Genomic DNA, 24,067 nt, shown 5'->3' on the forward strand with positions numbered 1-24,067 from the left:
GTTCAAAAAAACATCCCTTTTGATTTTGTAAGGTGACCACAAGAGCTAATGAGCCTCATGGTAACTTTTGAACACAGAGGCAGGGACATCGGGAATTATAAGACCTCGTCCATCTGCACATTGAATTTCATCTTACTCGGGAACCTCATCGAACTACCGCATTGTTGGGCATGATGTTGACGTACACCCTGTCGCATTCCAGCTGAAGTTCAACGGCAGAGCTTCTTCCATTGTGGGCCAAAGTATTGGTCCACGCACCGTTAGTCCTCGGCTATATTGTGGCAAGGCTTTTGGGTTTGGTCGAGGCTGTGATATCGTTACGGGCGCTGTCCTCGTCGGTATACTCGGATGTGATTTGGTCAAATTTTATTCCCCACATGTAGGCGGATGGGATACCTAACGTCAAAGCTACCCAGTAACGAAGCTCATTGGCCCAAGTCTGATTGATGCCAGTGATACTGTCTTGCCTGGATGTGCATGCAGCTGCGTGGGCGTGTTAAACATGGTCATCACAGTGTATATCGTAGCATCTGAAGTCCAGACCAGATCTAAAACAAGTCTACATTTGTTCGCGCATAACCCGCGGTGTTAGACGAAAGAAAAAGAGCAACCAGGGATTAGGCCCAGGAGCAGGGCAAATCTGCTCTCGGTGACGGCATGCGGATCGAAGACTTGCTTAGCCGTCATGACGAGATCAAAAATACCGGATGCGCGTTGAATGGCCGAAATTTATACAACATCTGCACGATGTGGCTAAAAAGAAATACCGCCAATTGGGCGGTCCTGCGAACCGCTGGCAACCCGCAGTGGTAGGCGGCCTCGAAGCAGGACTTAAGGCTTGGCGGGTTTCCATTGCGTGTTTTGGTCAGTATCAGCGAGGAGAGAATGACACTGGTTGATGCTATGCAGCCTCTCATTCGGAAAATAAGAGTACTTTCATGGTTGCCGATCATATCAGACAAACACATCTATGTTGACCCTACCCATGGCCGTTGTGAAGGCCCAGCCTTTCTTGAGTATGGCACTCCATTGCGCCCCCCGATGTGGCATTCTCAATTTGAACTTTTGGTTCCTACCACGATGCCAAGGTCGCAACGAATGAGAAGTCGTCCAAGCAAAAGACAAAAAAATACCGAGATTAAACTCAGCTCTGCCAAGACCACTTTCGGAGCCCGCCACAGCCCTGCATGAAGTCCTGGAGCGAAGGAGGATGCGGGCCCCTGGATCAAGTGAAACCCCCCAGTACACACTATCACCGAATCCTACAGTATTTAGGGCTGGTTAGGCGTATTGTCGATTGGGGGGGAATGGTAAGGCTGTCGGTCCCGAGATGGGGGCATTGAGTGGACTGGTCTTTTTGACCACTGGGGTTTCCCATCGCCAGAAAACAAAAAAAAAATGAACAAAATGCTTCTCCCAATATATTACCCATCAGCACTGGTATGACCAAATCACTTCCATCAAACCGAAGCACAAAGAACCGAAGCACAAAGATCAACGGTTACGTCAACAAAGGAGAATGTACAATTACGACCGCCGTGCAGTCCCAGAAGACTCCGGGGTTGACAGCCCGGTGCCCAGCTACAGCCACATCAGCTCCCAAGCACCACATAGCCATGTCTATTCACCATATAGCGGGAGTGTATCAAAATCCCTACTAGGCGTTCACGAGGCTTCCGCAGAATACCCTATCAGAGATGAACAAAGAAAGTCGGTCCCCTTTGGCATGCGCCCCGTGGTGTTTGCTGCGATATTTCTGCTGGGTGGCATCCTCATAGGCGGCGCTATCGTGGGCGGGGTTGTTGGGTCGGTCATGGCAAGCCGGTAAGAAGATCATTTTGGTTTCCTTGGCTCGGCGAACACAGCTAACATTTAATATTTCTTTTATTGGGTGATTCCAGCGTACAAACCGCAAAAGAATCAGCCGCCGCAGCAGCTACAGCAGCAACAACCACAACACCAACAACCACAACACCGCCGACACCAGCGGCACCAGCTTCCACAAGTTTCCCGGGACCAGCAGAAGGTCCTTTCAGGGACTACACGACACCCTCGGCCAAAGACATCGAGACGCTTCAGTTGAGCTGTCCCCGCCTGGATGGGACTTCCTTCACTGGCTTCGACAGCAAGCGCTTCAAGATAGCCTGCGGAGTGGACGAGAGCGGTCCCGGACGAGAGGCGGCCGGCGAGATAAAAGACGTCAGCGTCTTTGTCGCGTACAACTATGCAGATTGCCTCAACGCCTGCACCACCTATAATCGGTTGTCGGGTAGGGATCCAGCCCGGCCGTCTTCTCTGATTTGTCGCGCTGCTGTGTTTCGAAGATCTCTCAACGACAATATCGCTCTGCGCGAGGGCGGGAACTGCTTTCTAAAGAACGGTACTAGAGCTTCTGGGAACCCTGGTCGGCTGAACAATGGCTTGTTGACTGGTCAGCTCCTATAATAACAGGGTGCTGTAGAAGGCGGCAATGCTGGATAAATGATTAGTCGCGTATGGCTCGTCCTGAACAACCAGCACGGGTTTGAACGATGATAAAAATAGCTGTAATCAATGAAGTAATAAATCAAAACCTGCTCCGAGAGGCTCCTTGGCTGCCAACAATGATTCTTTGTTGTGCAAGCAGGTGACAAACGGACTAGTCGTATACTGCAGCATACTCTGATATATAATTGCAACAGCCACGGCAATGATTGTAACACGACAACTTGAGTTTGAAGACCTTTTATAGAGTGGATGATTAATGTATTAGGTTTAGTGATACGGTTGGTATAGGTCAGTAAGTAATACATGGCAGGTCAGATCGGAACTTCAAACACACTTGCTTGGCTTAGGCAAAGTTGACGTGAACACCCTTTTGCTGAGGTAGGATAATGAGGGGTCCTATATGGCCGCTGATGACCGAGTTCAGCAAGTGTTTTGGAGATGGGATTTGGTCTTCAACGAGCAGTATGTTATGTCGAGGAGCCAGATTGAGCTTATCAGACTTTCCGACCCGTCGTCGCGGCATCTCCTCGTCCAGACAACCTAAGCCGGACAAACTTGCGCAACACGAGCATGCCATAACAGCTGGTTGCAATCGCAAGGAAAGCTGATGTAGCTGAGACGCCTGGGAATGCCCAAAGATATTCCCGTATGTGGCTCATGATGTTCATGCCGTAGAAGGCTGAGAAGAAGGAGCCCACAGCCAAACCCAGTGTACCCATCCGGAACTTGAGGTCCAAAAGCATCAAGAGATTGCGGTTGGCGTCAAGAATTGCGCTGACGCTGTAAAGGAGTAAACCAATCGGGTCAGTTGACTTCTGAGATTGAGGCTGTGATAACCTTGTCCAGCTTACCTCTCCTCTGTATTCCGGATGGTGACGACCAGGTTCTGCGCCTCCTGTGCAATCTCGTCAAACAGCCTGTAGTACGAGTCCAGTAGCAATTCCACAGTTGTTAGATCGTCAAAAGTGGCCCTGGCCCGGCCCTCAGCTTTATCGGTGAGGTATAGCGCCGCCATAGAGTCTTCATAGTCCAGAACATCCTCCACAGCCGTCCGGACCAGCTCTGCCTGTTGCGCAAATCTCGAAAGTTGGTTGTGGAGATTGAGAAGAACGTGTAACTTCCGTCGATCCAGACCCGAATCCACCTCTTCTTCCAGTGATTTGAGCAGCTGCAGCGCTGGGCCTTTGATGGTGTATAGCTCGCGTTCGAGTTCCGTCACTACGCAGCCAAGCACTGCCTCGAGCGCCCGAAACTCATACGGCAATGAAGCCGAGGATGGATCATCTTCGTTTGGAGACTGACTGCTGTTGGCAGGCTGTCGAATCCTATCTTGCAAATCACGCAAGAGGGCTGAGCGTGAGGCGGGCGAGACGGTTGAAGAAGCATCGGGAGAGGACTGAAAGCTGTCGAAAAGAAGAACGCGGTTCCTCTGCACAAGCACCTTGAGGTGGAACAGGTGAAGAAGAACGGTGGTTGGTCGGATCAAAATGTGCGACAGAGTGGAAGAATCGATCTTGCGAATGTCTCTCGGCGCAAGGCCATATTTAGCTAGGAGTTCCGAGCGGCTTGACGAAACTGATTGGGTGATGCTGCCATATTCGTCGACCTCTGTGTATCGCAGTCTAGGCTCTGACTGCGCAGAGCCCTTCTCGGGGTGACCGAGTCGACGGGAATGAGGCCAAGCATCAGTGCGAAATCTGGAGCTCAGCGGTGGCCGTTGAGTTACAGACAAAGATTGCCATGGGTTCCGCGGGATCAGGTGTCGATCGTGTATGCCACCCAAACTGCGCGATGGTTTCAAGCACCAGGCATAGCCAAGGGAGCCATGTCTTAGCGCAAGGTGCGAGGCCAGTGGCATCAGGGACGATGGGCCGGTCTCGTCTCGTGGCTTGCTGGCTTCAAGGACGGGAAGAGATGTGCTCCGCCCAACCCGGAAGCAAGTCCGAGAGGAGGCGGAGCTCAAATATGATTAAGCACCCATAGACCTTTGACAGAGCATGGATATTTTAGGATGTGGGTGATGCTGGATCAAAGGTGCATTAGCAAAAGAAGAAAAAAGTTGCACGAGTCAATCGATCATCAGGTTGGAGCAAAAGCCATTCACTACGCGCGAAAAGTTGACAAGTCAATCCCGGCAGAATCAGGGGCGGTGACAGGGGTCGAAGCGCGATAGCGTGCCAAGCGTGCAAATGCAGGAACGCACTGGCACGTGATATCATGTTGTCCATCTCGGCTTCGTGACTGACGGACGTTTGGATGCAGCTTTTCCTCGTCACTAAGAATCCAGATAAGGACTTAATTTTCGCAAATATTTAGAGAACCTTACAATTTTGTACTTTTGTTGTAGCCCTGAGAGACTTGACTTCTATTTCCAGGCATGGGTAAAAAGACTACGCTAGTAGCAGTTTAAAGGATTCAAGGAGGGAGGAACACAGAATTCTCAAAGACTTCGTCGCAATGTTGTCGCAAGCAAGACCAAGAACTTTCACACTACTCAGGCGACATGTTTATGCATTGAGTCCCAAGAACAACAACCAGTTGCAAAGAACCAATGACTGGGGATTAGCAGTACCACGTCGTATTGAGTCCACTAGATGGGCGCACCGAAAATCTCAAAGCGCCGAAGAAGTGAGGGAACCTGCCCCTCCTGCCACCCCAAGTAAGCCCAGCTGTCCAGTAATTTAATTCTCATTCGATAAGGGGATAGCTATCTATACGTTTGAATTTTTTACACTAACGTGCACACTCTTGTTCCTTGATCAGGTATCTCACCGCAATATCTGGGCTGTGTTGAGGTGACATCCGACGTGGTCGCAACACCTCATCAAGTCAGTGACATGCTGCAAACCATCTCACACATTCGCCCTCGTTCAGATCCATTCCTGTATCTCAATGCTGAATCTCCGGACTTGTCTCGGAATGGTGAAATCTCTGTCCTCACCATCCTTGTAGAGCCCAAAAGGCATGTCTACATCATCGACGTCCAAAAGCTTGGCCATGAGGCCTTTACCACGATGGGCTCCGGAATCTCGCTCAAGCAGATACTAGAGTCTACCCACATACCCAAAGCTTTCTTTGACGTCCGTCCCGACGCGGACGCACTGTTTGGCCTCTACGGCATCCGCCTCCAGGAAGTGGAAGACGTCCAACTCCTGGAGAATGCGTGCCACGGACGGAAAACTCGCGTATTCCTCCGCAGTCTCTCTAGCTGCATCAAAGCCGACGCGCCAGTGGAAGAATCACAGAGAACAGCCTGGCTTGAAACGAAAAGCGAGTGCATGTCCCTGTTCATGGGCGAAGGAGGCCGCCAGTTTGAGCATTTTACGAAGCGTCCGCTCCCTCAAGAGTGCAAGGATTATTCCGTCAATCAGGTCAAGTGGCTCCCCTTGCTCCGTTCGGTGTACATCCGGACGCTCAGAAAGAACCGCAGCGGTACGAGATGGTGCTGGAGGACAACTGTCGAGGCCAAAAAACGGGTGGAAGCGGCTCAATCGCCCTGGTATATCGCAGGTATAAGACAAGTTGATGTGCGAGGGCCATGGAGTGAAATAGAGTCAAAAAAACCAAAAACGACTCCAAATACGGCACCGGAAACATCTCAAAAACAGTACAAGGAACAGTACAAAAAAAAGTACAAGAAACAGCCCAAGAAACAACCCAAAAAAGAGCCCAAAAAGGAGCTCAAAAAACAGCCCCAACATCTTGAGCAATTCAAGACTGATGCTTACAAATGGGAGACCGAAGGTGCATCTACAGAGCCGGCAATAGCTACTGCAGAGCCTGCAACGGTGCATCAGAAAGGAGCAGCATGGTTTCGGAACGATGTGGCATGCCAATAGCCTTCAAAAGCGACTTGATCAGCGCGGAATGCCATGCTTATAGCAGGCTGGGTTGACTTGAGTCATCGAATTGTCTTTTTTTTTTTTTTTTTTTTCTTCCGTCGCTGGCAGACCGTATTTCATCAGTGCATTTGAGAGGTCGTTTAACTAATCTAGGACATCCATTAACCACGCTGTATAACATTGAATTTGACTGTCATCATTCTCGCGAACCATGAGGGATTTTGAGACATTATCTCATTTATCATTAACCTGGTTAGAATCTGATTGTCTTTGCGAGCCCGAGTACAAATACGAATCTTTCGGGATGAAATGGTGGTGGTCCCCGTTGTATCCGCCGAGAAGCCGACGCCGCACCCGAGTCAAGAACAGGCCGAATAAGGCAAGAGGCCGGCCGTGGGCTGGCTTCGCCTCGCCGGATGTCAGACTGCCAAGTCCCCTGAGCCACCACAGGCTCCATTCCTCCTGCTTTCACTGGGCGAACCGTGAAACTACAAGCGCGCATTGGTGAGAATTAGTGGGCAACAGCACTTTTCGAATGATGCCTTGAGATCAGGAAGAGCCGCTACATAACAAACAAGTCGGCACGTTTTGGTGTTTTGAGATCTATTACCAAAGATTCAATCAAATCCAAAAAGAACACCGGCAGGAAAACACAAGCGTTTTCGGCATTTTGGGTTTATTTAAAATAACTAAAACATGGCCAGGCAGTTCGGTTATCGGCATGGTATCTCCGTGCTGCAAATGATCGCCTTTTCTTTCACCCTTCCGTGCGCGGTCTGGATGGCATGCACCCGCCGAAACGGCTGGTTTGGCATCGGCGGCTTGTCTATAATACGGCTTGTCGGCGCAAGCTGCTTCCTCGCGACGCTGAGCAACAACTCTATGAGAGTATGGGCGGGCGCATACGTGTGCGAAAATCTGGGTATCGCCTTGTTGACGTTTCTACTGCTGGGGATGTTGGAGAGGGCGTGAGTAACTGGATCCTTTCTACCTCCATCTCCAGGACTAGTTTCCCTCCATTGTTGAAATGTCTACAGCTGTATTGGTTTATTATCAGGCCGGGGCTTAGAGTATACGCTAACGAATGAGACTTCTCTCCCCCGAAAAGAAACCGCTACGCCAAATTCGTCCACCGTTGGGTATTCCAAGGCCCCTACATAGTTTCATGGGGCGGCATAGCCCTCTCGGTGAGCGAGTTCATCACCACGTCCCGCCGATCCGACGACGGCACGACGCTGAACCCCTACGGCCTGGCGGGCACCATCATATTCCTGCTCTTCTTTACGACGACGGTCGTGCTCGCAGCCATCTTCTTCCGTCGCCGCGCCGAGCTCCCAGATGCCGAGCGCGCGCAGGTCAGGTGCGTGATCCTAGCCTGCCTGCCCGCCATGGTGGTGCGCATCGTCTACTGGCTCGTGGGCCGGTTCCCGGGTCCCGCGCGCGCCACCTTCAGCCCCATAACCGGCGACCCGACCGCCTACCTGCTCATGACTGCGCTGCCGGAGATGGTGGTGGTAGGGGCGTGCACGGCCATGATCCTCAGGCACGGTAGGGACTGGAGGGTGTACTACAAGAGCGCCCCGTCGGAGGAGGTGGTGCATGGGGCCCAGGAGGACGTGGATTTGAGGAGTAGTAGCGGTCGTGTTTGATTGAAAGTAAAAGTCAGAATGTAACAGCTGAGCATGTTGAACGTACGATGGTTGTGTCTAGACCACAGCTTATTTTAGACTTGTCGTTTGTAAGATGTAAATTATCGAAAGACATCGCTTCAGCTACTTCCAGCCGCGCAACCCTATAAGGACAGCTGAGTTGATTGAGCTGTTCGCTGGCTTCCAGCTGGGTGGTTTAGGTTACCGTGCTAATTTGGCGATTGTAATTGGTCGAAACTGCCGAAAGTACACGCTATTCTACAGCCTGTAGCTTTCGCCACCTCTTCTGGGCACCCGACCCGACACTAGAACTTAGGTAGACATCAACCTTGGACCAAAATTTCAGGTGCTACCCATCAATCGTGACCTTGTCTGACAAAAGCCAAGAACGGGTCCGACTTTCCGTCCACGACTTGCCGCGCGTGTGTGTTGCCGGCATTTGTCTGTGTCGGGTCGGGCCACTTAACCCCCGTTTCTCCGACCATGGCCGTTTTGCATAGCCACACATGGGACCTTCTTTTTTTTTTTTCTCATTCTTTGCTTTACGAAAATCTTTTAGGGAGTGTATGTATATCTCAAGAGGGAATTAGGGGTAACCCCTCACTTTTTTTTTTTTTTTTCGAGGCATAAGCCTGGCGTTGCGTGGCATAAAGCAAATCATTGTTCGTCTGGCCATTCACAGAAGGGTAATCGTCAACGAAACAACTGCCAAGTCGTCCCACGACCAGCCATGACAGTGCCCGTGGCTGAACTTGGGCCCTTTTCTCGATGCCCGATTCGCGAAAAGAGCCCCCCGATGGCCGCTTATGACATCAAACCCAGCCACAGTCTCCTGTACACCGCCCCGCAGTATCAAGCCTCAATTATCTGCATACCTTAACCTATTTGCCTAGGTAGGTAGGTAAGTTAGGTACTCTTGGTACTGTACCTACAGACATTCCGTACCTATTTTTGTTCCTGCCTTTAGCCACACAAGTGACAAATATTATTGTTTTTTTTTTTTTTTTATTCTTTGTGACACTTTACCTGCGTCAACCTCAAGGGTCGCATGGCAAAGCAGGGTTACAGGATCGTCGGCTGTGGTGTTTTGGCCCTGCACATCACTTGCCTGCGTCGGCCACCGGCCGCTACATGATGTTCCTTTCTGCCGGTCTGCAATATGCGGCGGAGGCAGTGCTTTAACCTTGAACTGCTTCTGTAAAATATTTGTTGATTCTGGTTGGGCCAATGAAGATATCCAAATCAACTCCCGATCCAGTGTTGTTGCAGGCGGTACACACCTCGAAGAGCATGGCAGCATGAAAACATAAGCACAAGAAATATATGTTTGAGACGGGTTCGGTCTCGCTACCACGAGAGGCAAATTCAGGGCAGTTATTAACTGGGCTAATGCGCGAATATTCTGTCATGTGGCTCGTCTAGCTTTTCAACTCAGGGGTTGGTCAAGTCATGATCACTAGCGCCATGTACGATGCTTGATGGTATTCGGCATTTACGGATAGCATCAGGCATATACGTAACGCATACATACATAGGTAGGTATGTACCTTAACTAACCAGAGTGCTCGTTAGCCTACATAGGTAGGTAAGTACTTATTCTATGCTATGCGTTTTTAATCTGCGCCATGTGCACTGTGTTTGGCATACGTACCTTTCGTTTGTGTGTGGCTTTTCGAAATTTCCATACATACAATAGATTAAGCTGGCGTAATCAACGACACCCATACACCACGAGCCCACAAGCCCGTGGGGGGAGATGTTTCTTACCTATGAGTTTCCAATGTCGTGTGCCGTTCAAAATATTTCCATTTTTAGATTATGGTCTGCACAATAACCCAGCCATGCTGACTGTATGGACTGCATATGGCTTGATGAGCGAACAAATCATGAGTTGCAGCATTGCTATTACTTTTTGTGGTACAGTGTTTAGATATGATTTGCCTAACCACAGCAAGGCGGCATTGAATGCCAATGGGATACTTGTATATTTCGCATCCCCCAACGTTATAGGTCAACAATCTCAAGCCTCTGGTCTACGAATACTAGCACATGTGCAGTACCTAACCACCGCGCTTTCTGCACCCCCTCAACCGTTGGGGTCATGTGTTCTACCGTTAAGTACTCCGTACACTGAAATGTGGCTGCAGTCTGTAGCTACGTGCATGATATTCAGGCTGCAGAAAACCAGTATATACTTGTTAGATGTCTATGACGACTTGAAATGCCCTTCGGCACTGCAAGAAATTTGCACAAGAATTATGTGTTATTGCACTCGTATATGAACAAGTTGTTGAATTAACACAAAACCCACCAATCGAAAACACGATTACCTATTATGAGACTGAGATGTCCTAGGGTGATTATTTACTTCCCGAATCGTATACTCCATTAGCTGACCTAAAAGAAGACGGCGACGTCACCCCTGAATCGTGACGTGTCTCTCTAGTAGACTTGGTAAATGACCCTAAACTAATCTGGTCTGGTTTTTTTTTCTCTAGGCCATCCAGCAAGTCAACTAGTGCAAGATTCGGGTTTACCGAGAAACAAGTACCAGTGATTCATTGTTCTAGTGTTAGTTTCGCTTCTTTAGCTGGACCCTCACCGGTCTTCTTTCGCGGAAATGGGCGATGGGGTCATTCAAGGTTGACAGGCAAGACAGGTTCGGAGGTGCCTAGGGTCTTCAATAGACAAGGTTTTCGGGCTTCACGATGAAGATGTCTCCGGAAACCTATTCGGAACTTCAAAGACAGCATTGGGCCCTTTTTTTTGTCCCCGCGGAGAAACCACATACCTAGGTAGGTAGGCTTGCCGGGTAACACAGGTAGGCAGCGTAAAGAAAAGCAACTGTCTTCATGGCATTCAGCATGCTTTCTCCGCAATCGTGAATCTGGGGTAAATCACAACACTGGCAGCATGATCCTTTACTTCGCCCTTGGATTGTAATTCTCGTTGATGGCAGGTAAGATTTTTATCAGTATAAAAAGGTCTGGTTCTCGTGCAAGTGCTGGTACCATGTGATTGTCAGCATGCATAAGTGAGTAGGTAGGTATCCTAGGTCAGCTTTTAATTTATCTCAACACATATAGCATCCACTTCCAAACTCTTTGCTATATTATGATTGACCTCTCTTATATCGAGTCACCCCAGCAATTCCCTCAAACTCGGACTATGAGGGAATAATTCCCGTGCAATTTCTTTCTGAGCGACGTGGTTTGTTTTAACAGCGCTGATAAGATCCTGGGATTCACGTTTTGACTTTACTGCACTGATAAATGTACCGTGCGCTCATTTCGAATTCAAGATTGCACGGGCTGTTGTTGGTTACTGTAGTTATTAATTGGATTCCGACCCCTGAAATTTCAAAGGATTGCATGTACCCTAGGATCGTTGAGAAAGTAATCGACAGAGAAGGAGAAAATCATGAATCAGCCAGCGTCTATTAGAAAACTAGTTCTGGCCATAGATCTAGTTTCTGAGGCTAGTGAATTAAATTCCCCAGTCGTTGGCCATGTGACTACCGCCCTTGCCGTTTCCAAACGTTCGGAATTCGCCCTTTCGTTTTTTTGATCCAAAATCTTGAATGTAAGACATGGCGTTTTCTTTTTTTTTTGCTTCTCTTCTGAGGGAGTCTGGAAAAGCCACTAACCCAAGCCACAGTTTTGATTTCAGCTGGGTTCAACAACAAAACCTGGTTTTTTACTGGCTATTTGAGAGGCGAACAAAAAAAAAATTAACGCTTCCAGCCCTAGGTAAGATAGGCAAGTAGGGTCCAGTCTCTACAGCCACGAGAAAATCATCTGATGATATGTCTTATTCTTTTTTGCCATGTTCGCTTAAACCTTTCAGGGCTGTGATTATTCTGAGCTTGTAAACGAGACAATACTTCAGCCCGGCATGACCCCAGATTGACTAACAGATGCACCAGCTTACAGTAAGCGAAAGGTGCTTTTCCTTGAGGAGTGTTGTCTTTTGTTTGTTGGAGAGGCAACGGCCCAGCCGTTGGAAGGAGAGAGTTCGCGGGTTGGTAAATAGGATTTGTGGTCAGATGAGTTCTACATGGACGAGGATGGGAAGCGCTGCAGGGACGAGGCATGAAGCGATGCAGGGACGAAATTATATCTCAAACACAGATCATATTGCAAGGTCATGAACGGGTGCCATCTATAGTTTTGGAATATGCACAAATCACGTCTGAACACTGTATAGGACGAGTCAAGTCTACCTAGAAGCAAAAGCACTGCATGCAGCAAGGAATGGGGTGTGCATGTAGTTTTAGGTACGGTTCGCTACACTGGCCAATCAAACTAAGCACCACCCCCAAGTTTTGGCTGGTTTCGGAAGTACTCATCGTCCTTTTGTTTGCTTTGCTTTGCTTTGCTTTGGTCTACCATCAGTGCACCACCTCTAAACCTACTGGTACATACTAACCCAACGCTCAGCCAAACAATGACAGCGAACGTGGTAGAGGTCTAGACTACCCAGCAAAAAAAAAAAATCTTCAGAGGGATCATGCGTGCACGAGTGTGTCACATGGGACTAGACCCCTCTTGGGCACAGTACTGACTGTACATACCTAAATGGCTGGCGCGCTGCCCAGGTACCTACCCTCTCAAATTTCAGCCCTAGTCCCGCCCGAATTCCATCCGAACCTGTATACTGGCGCTGGCACGGCCACCACCGATGCCGACAACCCGCTGGCCAGGAGCGCGCTAATGCCTCTAGCCTAACTTGTAGGAGGCGACCGGTCGCTTCCCAAGGGGGGGAGAGGGGAGTGGCACTGTGGCAAGCACTTTCATCAGTGTCAAGCCACCCGGAGAGAGCAGCCGATTTTCAAGGCTGAGCAAAGCCAGGTTTCGTGGTTCTGGCCAGGGCCATTAGCAGAGCACCGGCTTGTTTTTTTTTTTTTTTTTTTTTTTTTTTCGTTGTCTGGCGGCCTACCCGCCAGCTCAAAACAGTACCCGCCTCGCCAAGGCGTACCCCCCTCTCTTAGGGGGGCCCAGCCAGTGCTCGCCACACAAAAAAACAAAAAGTCGATCCACATGCATAGCAGGATCAGGGAGAGGCGATCATAAGGGGTGGTCATTGCTTACCGTGAAGAAGCATTTAATAACTACCCTACTTTATTGTTTTGCGGGGGTGTATGTGTGTGAAAGCATTTTTTTTTATTCAAAAAACAAGTAAAGCAAACTCCCTCTTTCTTTTTCTTCTTGACGCAACCATTTGCCACTTTTTCTATTTTCATTGTCACTAGTTGCCGATTCTATCACCACGGCAAAACCCCTCCCTCATCATCCCGCTCTCAGTCTTGCAAGACTATTAACATAACAAAGGCCGGCCCCTCCCTCCTCATACGGCCAGCTGGTCCTGACCTTGTCATTCAATCATCAAGAGTCTGGTCCATCTTTGTCGTTTCATCCATCTAGTCTGTAACCATCTCGGTACATCTCGGTCGATTATAGTTCGTCACAGTTGTTCACCTTTTTCAGCTCACATCACATCAACAAACCCAACCCACCGGGCCAGATCCCCGAAGGGAAAAGAAGAAGAAAAAAAAAGAGGGAAAAGTCATGGAGGCAAACGCACAAGAGCTGGTGCTCATCACGGGTGCTACCGGCCACGTTGGGTCTACAACCTTGGCTCACCTCATCCGAGCCGGTTACAACGTTCGCGCCGTGGTTCGTTCCGAGGCCAAGTCTTCCCAGCTGCTGGCCAGGCCGTCGATCCAAAAGGCCATCAAGCTCAGCCGCAGGGGGAGCAACAGGTACCGCAGCCAGCTCACCACCACCGCCAGCACCAGCCAGCTCTCCTTCGTCGTCGTCCCCGACATCACCGCCCCGGGAGCCTATGACGATGCAGTAGTCGGAGCCACGCTCGTCGTTCACATCGCCAGCCCCCTGGTCACCGCCGACACGGTCCCACTATCAAAGCACGAGGAGTACTTCCTTAGGCCGGCCGTGCGCGGCACGCTCGGACTGCTCGAGGCCGCCCGGGCCGCCGGAACCGTTAGGCGCGTGGTCGTCACATCGTCCATCGTCTCGCTCGTCCCCGTCGACAGGATGGAGGGTAACCTGAGCCCTGAGGAGGCCAGGTCCCTGCCGCCAGTCCAGCCCACCGACAGGGTGCACGACTCGGATGGTCCCTACACGTCCGAGTTCGCGGCCTACCACGGATCAAAGGTGGCTTCGCTGGCGCACGCAGAGGAGTGGGTCGCAAGGGAGCGTCCGGGCTTCGACGTCGTATACCTGCACCCTAGCTTCGTGTTGGGCCACAACGACGCCGCAACGACTCCGGCGCAGGCCCTCAAGGGTACCAACGCCGTGGTGCTGGCTATGCTGCTGGGTCAGAGTTTCGGTCCGTACGCCGGTGCGACGGTCCATGTTGAGGACGTCGCACGGGCGCACGTCGCCGCCCTGGCCGTCGATAGGGTCCCCGGGAACCAGAGCTATATCCTCTCTGGCCCGAGGCCGACGACGTGGAACGACGCCAAGGAGATTGTCCAGCGGAGATTCCCCGAAGCAATCAAGAGCAGGATGCTGGTCACAAGGGGCAGCGTCGGCACCACATACCTACCTTTTGACGTCTCGTTGACAGAGGAGACGTTTGGATTCGAGTTTACCTCCTTCGAGGAGCAAGTTGTCAGCACAGTCGGACAGTTTATCGAGTTGAGAATGCAACAGAAGGCCGCCGCTTCGAGGAAAACCGCTGCGGTCAGGGCGAGGGGGGAGACATTGCCATCGGTTCGGGCCAATGCTTGAGTTGGGAATTGAGACGGAGGGGTTGGCCCCCACGGTATAGACGGAGTTATTTTGGAGTTTTTTTTTGTCGTGACGACGGACGGGGTTTGAACGGATTCTTTCGCTGGATTTTTCTTTTGTTTTAACATCTTTTTCCTTTGTCAGGTTTCGGCTGGTTCTGAGCTGTGTCCCAAAGTTGGACAAAAGTGTATTCACCATGTAGCATTTAGCATTTAGCATACTTAGTAAGATACCCAACACAAAACGGGCGAGATTGTAATGCCTTACAACAACCATTTCTCTTGGCAATGAGCAACTTTGATGAGTGATAAGATGTATTGGGGAAAAAAAAACGGTACTCTTAAAAGATACTTCGGGGTAACAATCGCCCTGACCGGTGTCATCGCTAATAGGGTTGATGCGTGGTAAGCATCCCCCCCATACTTTCTGTCATCTCATCTTTAATTCTTCAACGGCAGGTCTTACAGAAAACTGCTGTACCTGCCTACGTAGTACTGGTCTGGATACCAAAAGATGGCATAAATACGATGACGTGATCGGGGAAACCTCCACCCGCGCGTGGGGGATATAGGAACAAGGTCCCGCAGGAGATGGCGGGGAAGTTTAAAGTAGATCCGCTTTGGAGCACTCCGATTTTCGGGGTAAGCTTTAATCGTACCGTATCTACCTACCTTGCCTATGTTGACGACAGCTTCGTTTTTTCCTTTCTTTTTTTTTTCCATTTGATCCATGGCGACTATATTTTGTAATTTGTCAGCTTCGAGAACAATCCCATTCTCATTTCGTCTAATCTCTGCCCAAACACGCTGTAAACCAACTCACCTTTCTTTGAAGGCTTTCCACTACAAATCCATCCAAACCACTACCCCTCCTGCTCCTCGTCGTCACAGACCAACAACTCACACCACAAAATCACCACCAACAACACCACCAAAACCACACACCAGAACCATGGCCACCATGCGCGCCGTAGCATTCGACAAGACTGGCGACTCGTCCGTCCTGTCCCTGCGCGACGACATCCCCAAGCCCACACCCAGCCCATCCCAGATCGTCGTCAAGGTCGAGTGGCACGGCATCAACTTCATCGACACGTACATGAGGACGGGGCTGTACCAGATGGCGACGCCACCTCCGCACGTGTCTGGCACCGAGGGCGCGGGAACAATCGAGTCGGTCGGCGCCGACGTCCCCGCCGACTACGACCTCAAGGTCGGCGACCGCGTCTGCTTCATGAAGTCGCCCTCGGCGGCCGAGTACGCGGCCGTGAACCCAAACCTCTGCTTCAAGCTCCCCGAAGGCGTGTCGACCCAGGACGGCGCCGCCTTCCTCCTGCAGGGCCTGACGGCCTGGACGCTGGTTCGGGACGCGCACGAGGTCAAGCCCGGCGAGGTCGTGCTGGTGCAGGCCGCGGCCGGCGGCACTGGTGGCCTCGTGGTGCAGATGTGCAAGCACCTGGGCGCCACCGTCATCGGGACCGTGTCGACCGACGAAAAGGCCAAGCTGGCCAGGGAGCACGGCTGCGACCACGTCGTCGTCTACACGCGCGACGACGTCCTCAAGGCCGTCAACGAGATCACCAAAGACCTGGGCTGCCACGCCGTCTTCAGCGGCGTCGGCAAGTCCACCTTCGAGCAGGACCTGGCCGCCACGAGGAGGAAGGGGTCCTTCATCACCTTTGGCAACGCCTCGGGCGCCGTCGAGCCCTTCAGCCTGTTCAAGCTAACCGCCAGGAACGTCAGGCTTATGCGCCCTACGCTCTTCAACTTTGTCGCCACGAGGGAGGAGTGGGAGACTCGCTGCAAGGAGCTGTTTGACCTCTTGGCCAAGGGTGTTGTCAAGACGCACATTGGCGGTATCTACGACCTCAGTGAGGTGGCCAAGGCGCAGGACGATTTGACTGGGCAAAAGACGGTTGGAAAGCTCCTGGTCAAGGTTGCCAAGGATTAAATCGTTCCGAGGTTTCGACCTTGTTTTCTGTAATCCAGTCCGGTTAGGGTCTCATGTGGCTTCTTTGTTAAGCTATCTATGGTATACCTCTAGTCAATAGGATTTGCTTTGAACTTGTTCGCTAACCCAGCGGGCGTGAACCCGCACCGAGAGCTGGTCCATTAATCGTTGAATTATTTTAGGGGCGCATCTTCCAACCACCAAGGATACTCTATCAATATGCCGCCTCTAGGATTTCATCACCCATGCAGAGAGCCCAGTCATCATTACATTACTCATCATCACATAACTTCTCAAACTTGGTGGCAAATCTAGACGAATGGCCACCAAGCAAGCTCGGAGAGGTAGCCCGTGATGAGTTTGCCATGCTGAAGCATGTGGTCGTACGAGAGCTTGTCGGCAGTGTCGTTGATGGTGTGGATGTAGGGGTTGTGGTTACCGAAAGGAGTTTCAAAGACAAAGGCCGCCGGGTATCCGGCGCGAGTGGCCGATCCATGGTCCGAACAGGCGTAGCCACATTGTGACTCCTCGTAGGGGATATCGGTGTACTGCAAAATTTGCCCTTGTTAGTCGGCTATTGATTGCGGAGAAATTCAGTCCAGGTGTCACTCCAATGCTAAAAACTTACGCCGTCGATAATGAGCTTCATAAAGTTGACCAGATCAGGGTCCGTAAAGTCCGTGATCAGCCCGAAGCGCTCACGGCCGTCGCGACCAATGTAGCCAGTCATGTCCTGCTGCAGCATTGCAACAATGTTGCGGTTGAACTGGCGGTACGTGTTGAAAATGTCTTGGCTGCCAAGCAAACCAGCCTCCTCCGCTGCGTACCAGTGGAACTCCATCGTATTGAGGAGCTGACCAGCCTTGACGCGCGGGTCCAGGAGGAACACGCGCATAGCCTCAAAGATGGTAGCCGAGGCAGACGCATCGTCATCTAATACGAACTTCAATTAGCAATTTCGTCCGATATATCAAAACAAGGCCAAAAATAACCATGTCAAGACCGATGGGACTAGACTAACCGGCTCCTGGTTGACGGCCGTTACGGTCACCAGACACGATCGAGTCGGCGTGGCCTCCGACCACAACGGTACGGGCCTCGCGGCCGGGAAGAGTGACAACAATGCTCGGCTGCACCCAGGCGTTGTGGCGAACCAGACGGATGTTAGCACCTGGGATGTCGGCGGCGTCCAGGACGGCCTTGATCTGGTCGTGGAGCCACTCGACAGACTCGCGACCAGTGTCCGACATGTAGTAGCGGTTGAAGAAGGAAGAATAGCGCTCGACAGTGGCCTGGATCCTCTCCTTGTCGAGCTTGCCGATGATCTTGGTGGCGTTGCACTTTTGCGTCAGAGTCGTGGGGTAGGGGACCGCCGCGATGCGCTTCTGCAGGTCCTCGGCCATGGCGTTGGGAGCCTCCTTCCACTCGGTGATGTCGAAGAAGTGAACACGGTTCTACAGAGGGTCAGAAGCGTGATAAAAACATAAAATATTTCGGAAAATACCCGTAAACGAGCCAGTTACTTACGTCCATCATGGCCAGCTTCTCCTCCTCAGTCACCTCGATCGTCACTCCGGGGGCCGTCTCCAAAGTGTACATCTTGGCATCTGCGCGCCTGAAGATAGTCCTGGCGGCAGTGCGCGGGAGCGAGGTGGGAGGCACACCGCAGGCATTGACCGTGGTAACGGCCAGAGCCGTAAGAAGAGCACTTGTGACCTTCATCTTGACTTCCTTGTGGGGTTTCCCGAAAAGCTTCAAAATTCAATGTGAAGCTAGAACTGACGTGTTGGTGCAGTGTTTTGCTGAGCACACTACTAACGGCGGCGAGGTCCCGGGAAGGTGTTTCTAAAGGGCAGAAAAACCTTTGGATCACTGACTTGAGGGTGGGCAACAAGACAAAGGGTCAGACGAGGAAAACCGAGAATATGGAACGAGGGCAGCAAGGCCCTTTTTAATCTATGGTAATCAGCCTGGGCTGGAGGCTGGATTATAACGACGACCCGAGCCGAGCTGCCAACCCACCTTCTACATACAGGAATCTCCAGGAATAATAATGCTTACTTTGTGGGGGGTGGTAGCACAGCGTAGCTAGCGGGTCGTACGACTGAGCAGGGACCCATGTCTGTTCTGCAATAGTTCTCCTCACGGCGGCTGGTTTACACCGAAAGATTTCATCCAAACATGGTGTCGGTTGCGTTTTAACGGTTGGTTGCTTGAAACGGAAGCTCACATCTTCTAGGTTGGGTTTATACGTACCTAGGTAGGTAAGCAAAACACAGGCGACATATCCCCCTTCAAAAAGAACCTTTTACATAAGGTACCTACCTAGGTAAGGTATTGATTTGATCCTTAGGAAAATTCTAATTGGCTGCCTGAGCTTTGGAAGCTGCAAGGTACCACCAAACCATGGTTGGTGCAGGCAGCACCGCAGCGGGTAATTGCCTAAGATGGTTCACACCTAAAAAACAAACGCCAAGATCCGATCCCTAAAGGAGTCAAATATTCTTGAAATGAGGGACTTTCGGGAGCACCAGTTCGTCTTTCTTGTTTCGACTTCTTTGATGTTTATCATACTGTTTTTGTTTTGGAACGCCCGCGTTGGAGTCGCAGGAACACATCTACCAGTACTGGCATTGCTCCTTAGATATACTAAGGAGTTCAGGAGTATCACCTTCAGAGACAGAAAGGCAGTCAACACTAAAGCAGCAACTCGGTGTAGAATTTAACCACTTGATCCTGAGCACTGAATCAGGAAGGTGATGTTCCGCCAAGTCTAGCTGCCAAGGGAATACCCTCCGCTCCTTGCTTTTTCAGCAGGAAGTCGCCCAAAGGCCAAGTCTGTGCCGAGAAGAAACTTCGTACCCAAACCGAGCTCGAGACCGTTACGAATTGACCTTCTGATCTAGGTTAAGGTTGGCAGCCTGGGATGCTGCAGACTGTCATGTAGCATTCAGGCTGTCATATCCATAAAATCGGACGAGTGTTGTGATGTTGCGAGGAGGAATGAATTAATGCACGTGACTTTTCCGACTCTCTTTTCCATTAGTCTCCACTGACAACTGGAGCCATTCATTACATGATGTGGCGGTGCAGGTGGCGGTGCAAATACTAGAACTAGTTCTAGTCTAGTCAAGCTAGTATCCATAGTCACCAAATCACGTACCCATTTGCTCATGTACTCCGCTACTTACCACGTATGAAGTGATCGCCAATCAGTTTGGCGCTAAAATAGTTAGTGGAACCACCTACGCTGTGAGGTGATCCAATCCATGTCAAAGGTTTGAGGCTCTACTATAATCCCTTACGGTACGCAATATTACAGCCTGGTAGTGCCTTTATCCCAAAATTTGCAGGCAAGATTTTGTGATTCGCGCCGAATCCAGGGCGCTGTGCCAGTGCAGCTGAATACGGCGCACAATACAAAAACATTTTACTTTCTTCGAGTCTAGGCCAGGTAGGTACCCTAGCCATTAAAAATATCTGGTCGCTTCCTAGCTCGGCTAGTCTACCGTTTAAAGTTGTGAATCTCCTCATCGTCTTCCTTTTTTGGTTTACGATGTGACGCAAAGAGATCCCAGCTTTATGATACCCAAACAGTATGCACATCGCCCACAGCCTTCCCGCCCAATTTCGGGGATAATCTATACCTAATCTAGTTCTAGTCGATTAGGCACTACGACAAGTTGGGGATATGCAGGAGCATGGAGAACAAGTGGACTTTTTTTTTCGGTTCCTAAACGGCCAGTTGTTTTGCGTGCATTGCAAACAGAATATGGATATGGTAGATGTGGAGCGACAAGCCTCTTAGCATGCGCTACCTCGGGGGAAAACTTTTTTTTTCTTTTTTTCTAAAATAAAACCCCTTTTGAGTCCTGCCTCCTTCCCCAGGCTAGCCAGTTGTTGGCGTGCTTCTTCAACTAGAGAGTAGTCTCTGCGACCAAAGAAACGTATAGGCACCCTGTCTAGGGCAGCTTTTTAGTTGTCGACCATGTCTAAAACTCTGATTACCACCCAGAACTTGTTGGGCCTTGCTGCACTGTGGCTTATATACCAACTTCTCAAGATTCTCTACAATGTGTCGCCGTTTCATCCATTGGCTCATATTCCCGGGCCCAAGCTCGCCGCAGCGACATATCTACCCGAATTCTATTACGACGTGATCCTTTTTGGTCGATACACCCACCAAATTAAGGATATGCACCGCAAATATGGGCCTATTGTCCGCATCAACCCGAATGAGATCCATTGTAATGACCCCAACTTTGCGGACGACATTTATGCTGTGGGTGGCCGGAAGCGGGATAAGCCACAACATCAAATCAACGGTGCAGTGTAAGTGTTTCTCTAATATACCGGTAGAAACAGTCAAATTTGAGCCTGAACCGGAATACGAGAGAACCTGATCTCACTATCCCCCCAAATCACATACTAACGGCCATAATTGTGTTGTACATAGCCTTGGAAAGTCCGGCTTTGGCACTAGCGACCACGACCTGCATCGCACTCGGAGGATACCTCTCGCCAAATTCTTCTCGCGAGCCATGATAACGAGATTAGAGGGCGACATGCACGAGCTCGTCCAGAAGCTCTGCGACAAGCTGCTTGCCGAATCCGGCAAGAAAGAGCCGGTCGACATTACCGTGGCGTATAGTTGTTTCACTTCGGATGCCATTTCTGGCTACTGCTTTGGTGAAAGCTTTGGGTTTTTGGAGCAGGAAGGGTGGTATCCTAACTTCCGCGATCCCACGGCCGCTACTTTAAAAGTCTCCTTCTTCCTCCGCTTCTTTCCTTGGATGGCATCTCTTTTGGTGATCGGCCACTGGTTGATCAACTTGTTGCCGGCCGACATCGCTCTTCTCATTCAGGTAATGCAGATCGACATGCCGATGCGGGTGATAAAAACAAAAACCGACCTCGACTCGGGGATACAATACAAACGCCCGACTGTATTCGGGTCTCTGCTACATTCGGAACTCGACCAATCTGAAAAGGAGCCGGAACGCTTGGCCGCCGAGGCTGGAGCCGTGATGGGGGCTGGTACTGAAACGGCCAGTTGGGCACTTGCCGTCATCACCTTCCATTTGCTGACGAAACCTCATCTGTTGGAAAAGCTTCAAAGCGAGCTGCGCCAGGTTGTTGATAGCAGCAACCCCAGGAGTCTCCCTCCCTGGTCCGTGTTGGAGACTTTGCCATATATGAACGCGGTCATCCAGGAGGGCTTGCGACTTTCGTACGGCGTGTCTGGCCGGACCGCTCGGGTTGCCACACAAGAGGACCTGGTGTATCGTGGAACTTTTGACAAGAACCCGGTCGAATACGTAATCCCTCGCGGCTACGCTGTTGGAATGTCTGCTGCTATTGCGCATCACGATGAAAACGTATATCCCGAGTCGTACGAATTCATTCCTGAACGGTGGCTGGATGGGAACAGCAAGAAGAGAGATGCTGAGCGCGCCAGTCTGTCCTTTTCCAAGGGGAGCAGGTCTTGTCCGGGCAAGAGGTGAGTCTATCTTTGAGGCTGTAACTTCTGTCTTTGGCCTTCCATCTGCTAATCGTCCTCTATTGCAAACCCGCAGCCTGGCTCTTGCCGAGATGAACTTGGCCTTGGCGGCACTCGCTATACGTGTGCTCCCCCACGCTACTCTCTATGAGACGACTTACGAAGATGTGCTATATGACCATGACATGTTCATCCCTAGGGCTAAGAAGGGGAGCAAGGGTGTCAGGGTCAAGATCAACTAAGTCGTATTTGGCTGGCGATGAAGAAGTTCCTGTACAAAATAATATTGGTATAGAAGTAGATAGAGCCAAAGTCAGGATATCTCTTTTTCTTCCTCTTGAACCATGACCTCGTCACTTGGCGTTATTATCCGGCTTACTTTCGACATGGATGATGGAGCTATCTTAATTCATCAATGCAAAGCCCCCTTGTATGCTTACTTTCTGCAAGGCGAGCAGTGCTCGAACATTGTCGTCATATCTTCGGTCTTGATTAAACTATCTTCTTGTACATCTCACCCCCTTTCGTACAATAAGGTGCTACTTGTGGCCCTCAACTCTAGATAAGTATGTAGATCTTGGGACATTTGCTGCGTTTGGCTGCTATTCATAAGCAATTGATTTGTTGTCTGATCACGTATCTAACCTGCTTCCAGCGGCGTTTATATTGTCATCGCTATGACCCGCTGATTGCCGTGGATATCAAATATATACACATGCGCTCCCAAGTTGTCAACCTTTCTACGTGCGGAAGAAGTGCCCAACCCTCCGTCTCGCCATCACTGCGGCAGAACCAAGAACATTCAGCTTGTAAAGCTGGGTTGGTTGGGCACATCTCCTAACCGCGGTCATAGTCCCTAGGCTCAGAGTCAAGCTTCTGCAATATACGAATGACCTGGTGTGAGAAAGACCTACTGTGTTGGAAAATCTCAGCGTAGTCTAAACTGTTTGCTTCAGATCCAAGGTCGATCATAGCAATTACACAAGCAGCTCACTGGTTGTTTTTCTTACCTTCTATTGCCTCCAAGGTACCTAATGTGCTTCCACTTGGCCGAAGCCCTTTACAGGCCGGTTGCATCACCCGTACTATGATGATACGACAGCACGGGATGGAATGTCAAAGCAAAATAAAACAAGGCAGCAGGAAAGATTTGAACCATGGGGCGATCTGAATACCGGAACCGATGCATCAGGCATGTCCTTCATCGCTGTTTTTCTGCTACGAATACAAAAGGCCTATGGCAAATAGTCACAAAATATCGAGGTCATATGAGTATTGGCAAGGCCGAGTATTCTGAATACGGCTCTGCTACCTGGACACACAATTGGGTTTTGCCTCAGCCTTGCCAAAAAGGGGTCTAATCAGGCCCCTGAATCATGTATGGCCTCATTTGAACCAGCTATAGCCAGAATGCCAAATGTAGGTATACAAGCAAGTATCATATGCCAAATATGCCCATCTCTCGGATCCTTTGACGCTGACATGAGTAAGAAGCACTGTGCTACTATATGGACTCTTGATCCTCCCATAGGACCAGAGTATAATGAAATATCGAAAACAAACCTATGCAGTGCGTTCAAGTCCTTCTGTTTTGATCATCCTATCTTGTACGACCTATGTATGTAAAAAGAAATTTGCTGGAATCATCTGGGAGTTCCTGTTACGCAAAAGCTACGATGTAGCAACAACAAAGACCACAAATTTTATGGGCTAGAACCTGTGCGGCTCAGTTCTCAGCCCTATGGCAGTCGATATTTACGACTGCCAGCAGCCTGGCTGGAATTTGTCTGTGCTAGAAGTTACCATTTGCTTGGTGGCCCGGATGAGCTGTTACAGAACCGACAAACAATATTGTCCTCGCCCATTGTCAATCTTTGCAGTACG

General features: G+C 50.4%; 8 protein-coding genes across 8 annotated transcripts; 6 read left to right on the forward strand and 2 right to left on the reverse strand.

Annotated features, from left to right (window-relative positions):
* Nucleotides 1-1,354: 1,354 nt before the first annotated feature.
* Nucleotides 1,355-2,654, forward strand: PgNI_01017 (uncharacterized protein). Its single transcript, XM_031121094.1, has 2 exons — nucleotides 1,355-1,824; nucleotides 1,902-2,654. The coding sequence occupies exons 1-2, from the start codon at nucleotides 1,520-1,522 to the stop codon at nucleotides 2,443-2,445; spliced, it is 849 nt and encodes a 282-aa protein (XP_030987817.1). The 5' UTR covers nucleotides 1,355-1,519; the 3' UTR covers nucleotides 2,446-2,654.
* An 83-nt stretch (nucleotides 2,655-2,737) lies between these two features.
* PgNI_01018 (uncharacterized protein) lies at nucleotides 2,738-4,555 on the reverse strand. Its single transcript, XM_031121095.1, has 2 exons — nucleotides 3,339-4,555; nucleotides 2,738-3,267 (listed from the first exon to the last, which is right to left on the reverse strand). Exons 1-2 carry the CDS (start codon nucleotides 4,343-4,345, stop codon nucleotides 2,982-2,984), a joined length of 1,293 nt encoding a protein of 430 aa, XP_030987922.1. The 5' UTR covers nucleotides 4,346-4,555; the 3' UTR covers nucleotides 2,738-2,981.
* A 389-nt stretch (nucleotides 4,556-4,944) lies between these two features.
* On the forward strand, nucleotides 4,945-6,424 carry PgNI_01019 (uncharacterized protein; the record flags this gene model as incomplete). Its single annotated transcript, XM_031121096.1, has 2 exons — nucleotides 4,945-5,146; nucleotides 5,251-6,424. The coding sequence occupies 2 exons, from the start codon at nucleotides 4,945-4,947 to the stop codon at nucleotides 6,324-6,326; spliced, it is 1,278 nt and encodes a 425-aa protein (XP_030987921.1). The 3' UTR covers nucleotides 6,327-6,424.
* A 443-nt stretch (nucleotides 6,425-6,867) lies between these two features.
* PgNI_01020 (uncharacterized protein) lies at nucleotides 6,868-8,290 on the forward strand. Its single transcript, XM_031121097.1, has 2 exons — nucleotides 6,868-7,297; nucleotides 7,438-8,290. The coding sequence occupies exons 1-2, from the start codon at nucleotides 7,026-7,028 to the stop codon at nucleotides 7,976-7,978; spliced, it is 813 nt and encodes a 270-aa protein (XP_030986472.1). The 5' UTR covers nucleotides 6,868-7,025; the 3' UTR covers nucleotides 7,979-8,290.
* Nucleotides 8,291-13,545: 5,255 nt separating this feature from the next.
* On the forward strand, nucleotides 13,546-14,733 carry PgNI_01021 (uncharacterized protein; the record flags this gene model as incomplete). The annotated part of the gene is made up of 1 exon (XM_031121098.1): nucleotides 13,546-14,733. One exon carries the CDS (start codon nucleotides 13,546-13,548, stop codon nucleotides 14,731-14,733), a length of 1,188 nt encoding a protein of 395 aa, XP_030986473.1.
* Nucleotides 14,734-15,407: 674 nt separating this feature from the next.
* On the reverse strand, nucleotides 15,408-18,584 carry PgNI_01022 (uncharacterized protein). The gene is made up of 4 exons (XM_031121099.1): nucleotides 18,211-18,584; nucleotides 17,705-18,137; nucleotides 17,312-17,616; nucleotides 15,408-17,231 (listed from the first exon to the last, which is right to left on the reverse strand). Exons 1-4 carry the CDS (start codon nucleotides 18,403-18,405, stop codon nucleotides 16,995-16,997), a joined length of 1,170 nt encoding a protein of 389 aa, XP_030986470.1. The 5' UTR covers nucleotides 18,406-18,584; the 3' UTR covers nucleotides 15,408-16,994.
* PgNI_01023 (uncharacterized protein) lies at nucleotides 15,685-16,683 on the forward strand (the record flags this gene model as incomplete). The annotated part of the gene is made up of 1 exon (XM_031121100.1): nucleotides 15,685-16,683. One exon carries the CDS (start codon nucleotides 15,685-15,687, stop codon nucleotides 16,681-16,683), a length of 999 nt encoding a protein of 332 aa, XP_030986471.1.
* Nucleotides 18,585-20,671: 2,087 nt separating the features above from the next.
* PgNI_01024 (uncharacterized protein) lies at nucleotides 20,672-22,501 on the forward strand (the record flags this gene model as incomplete). The annotated part of the gene is made up of 3 exons (XM_031121101.1): nucleotides 20,672-21,015; nucleotides 21,140-22,183; nucleotides 22,260-22,501. The coding sequence occupies 3 exons, from the start codon at nucleotides 20,672-20,674 to the stop codon at nucleotides 22,423-22,425; spliced, it is 1,554 nt and encodes a 517-aa protein (XP_030986468.1). The 3' UTR covers nucleotides 22,426-22,501.
* Nucleotides 22,502-24,067: the final 1,566 nt, after the last annotated feature.

The sequence above is a fragment of the Pyricularia grisea genome (genome assembly GCF_004355905.1).
Source record: "Pyricularia grisea strain NI907 chromosome Unknown Pyricularia_grisea_NI907_Scaffold_1, whole genome shotgun sequence".
NCBI classification, from domain to species: domain Eukaryota; kingdom Fungi; phylum Ascomycota; class Sordariomycetes; order Magnaporthales; family Pyriculariaceae; genus Pyricularia; species Pyricularia grisea.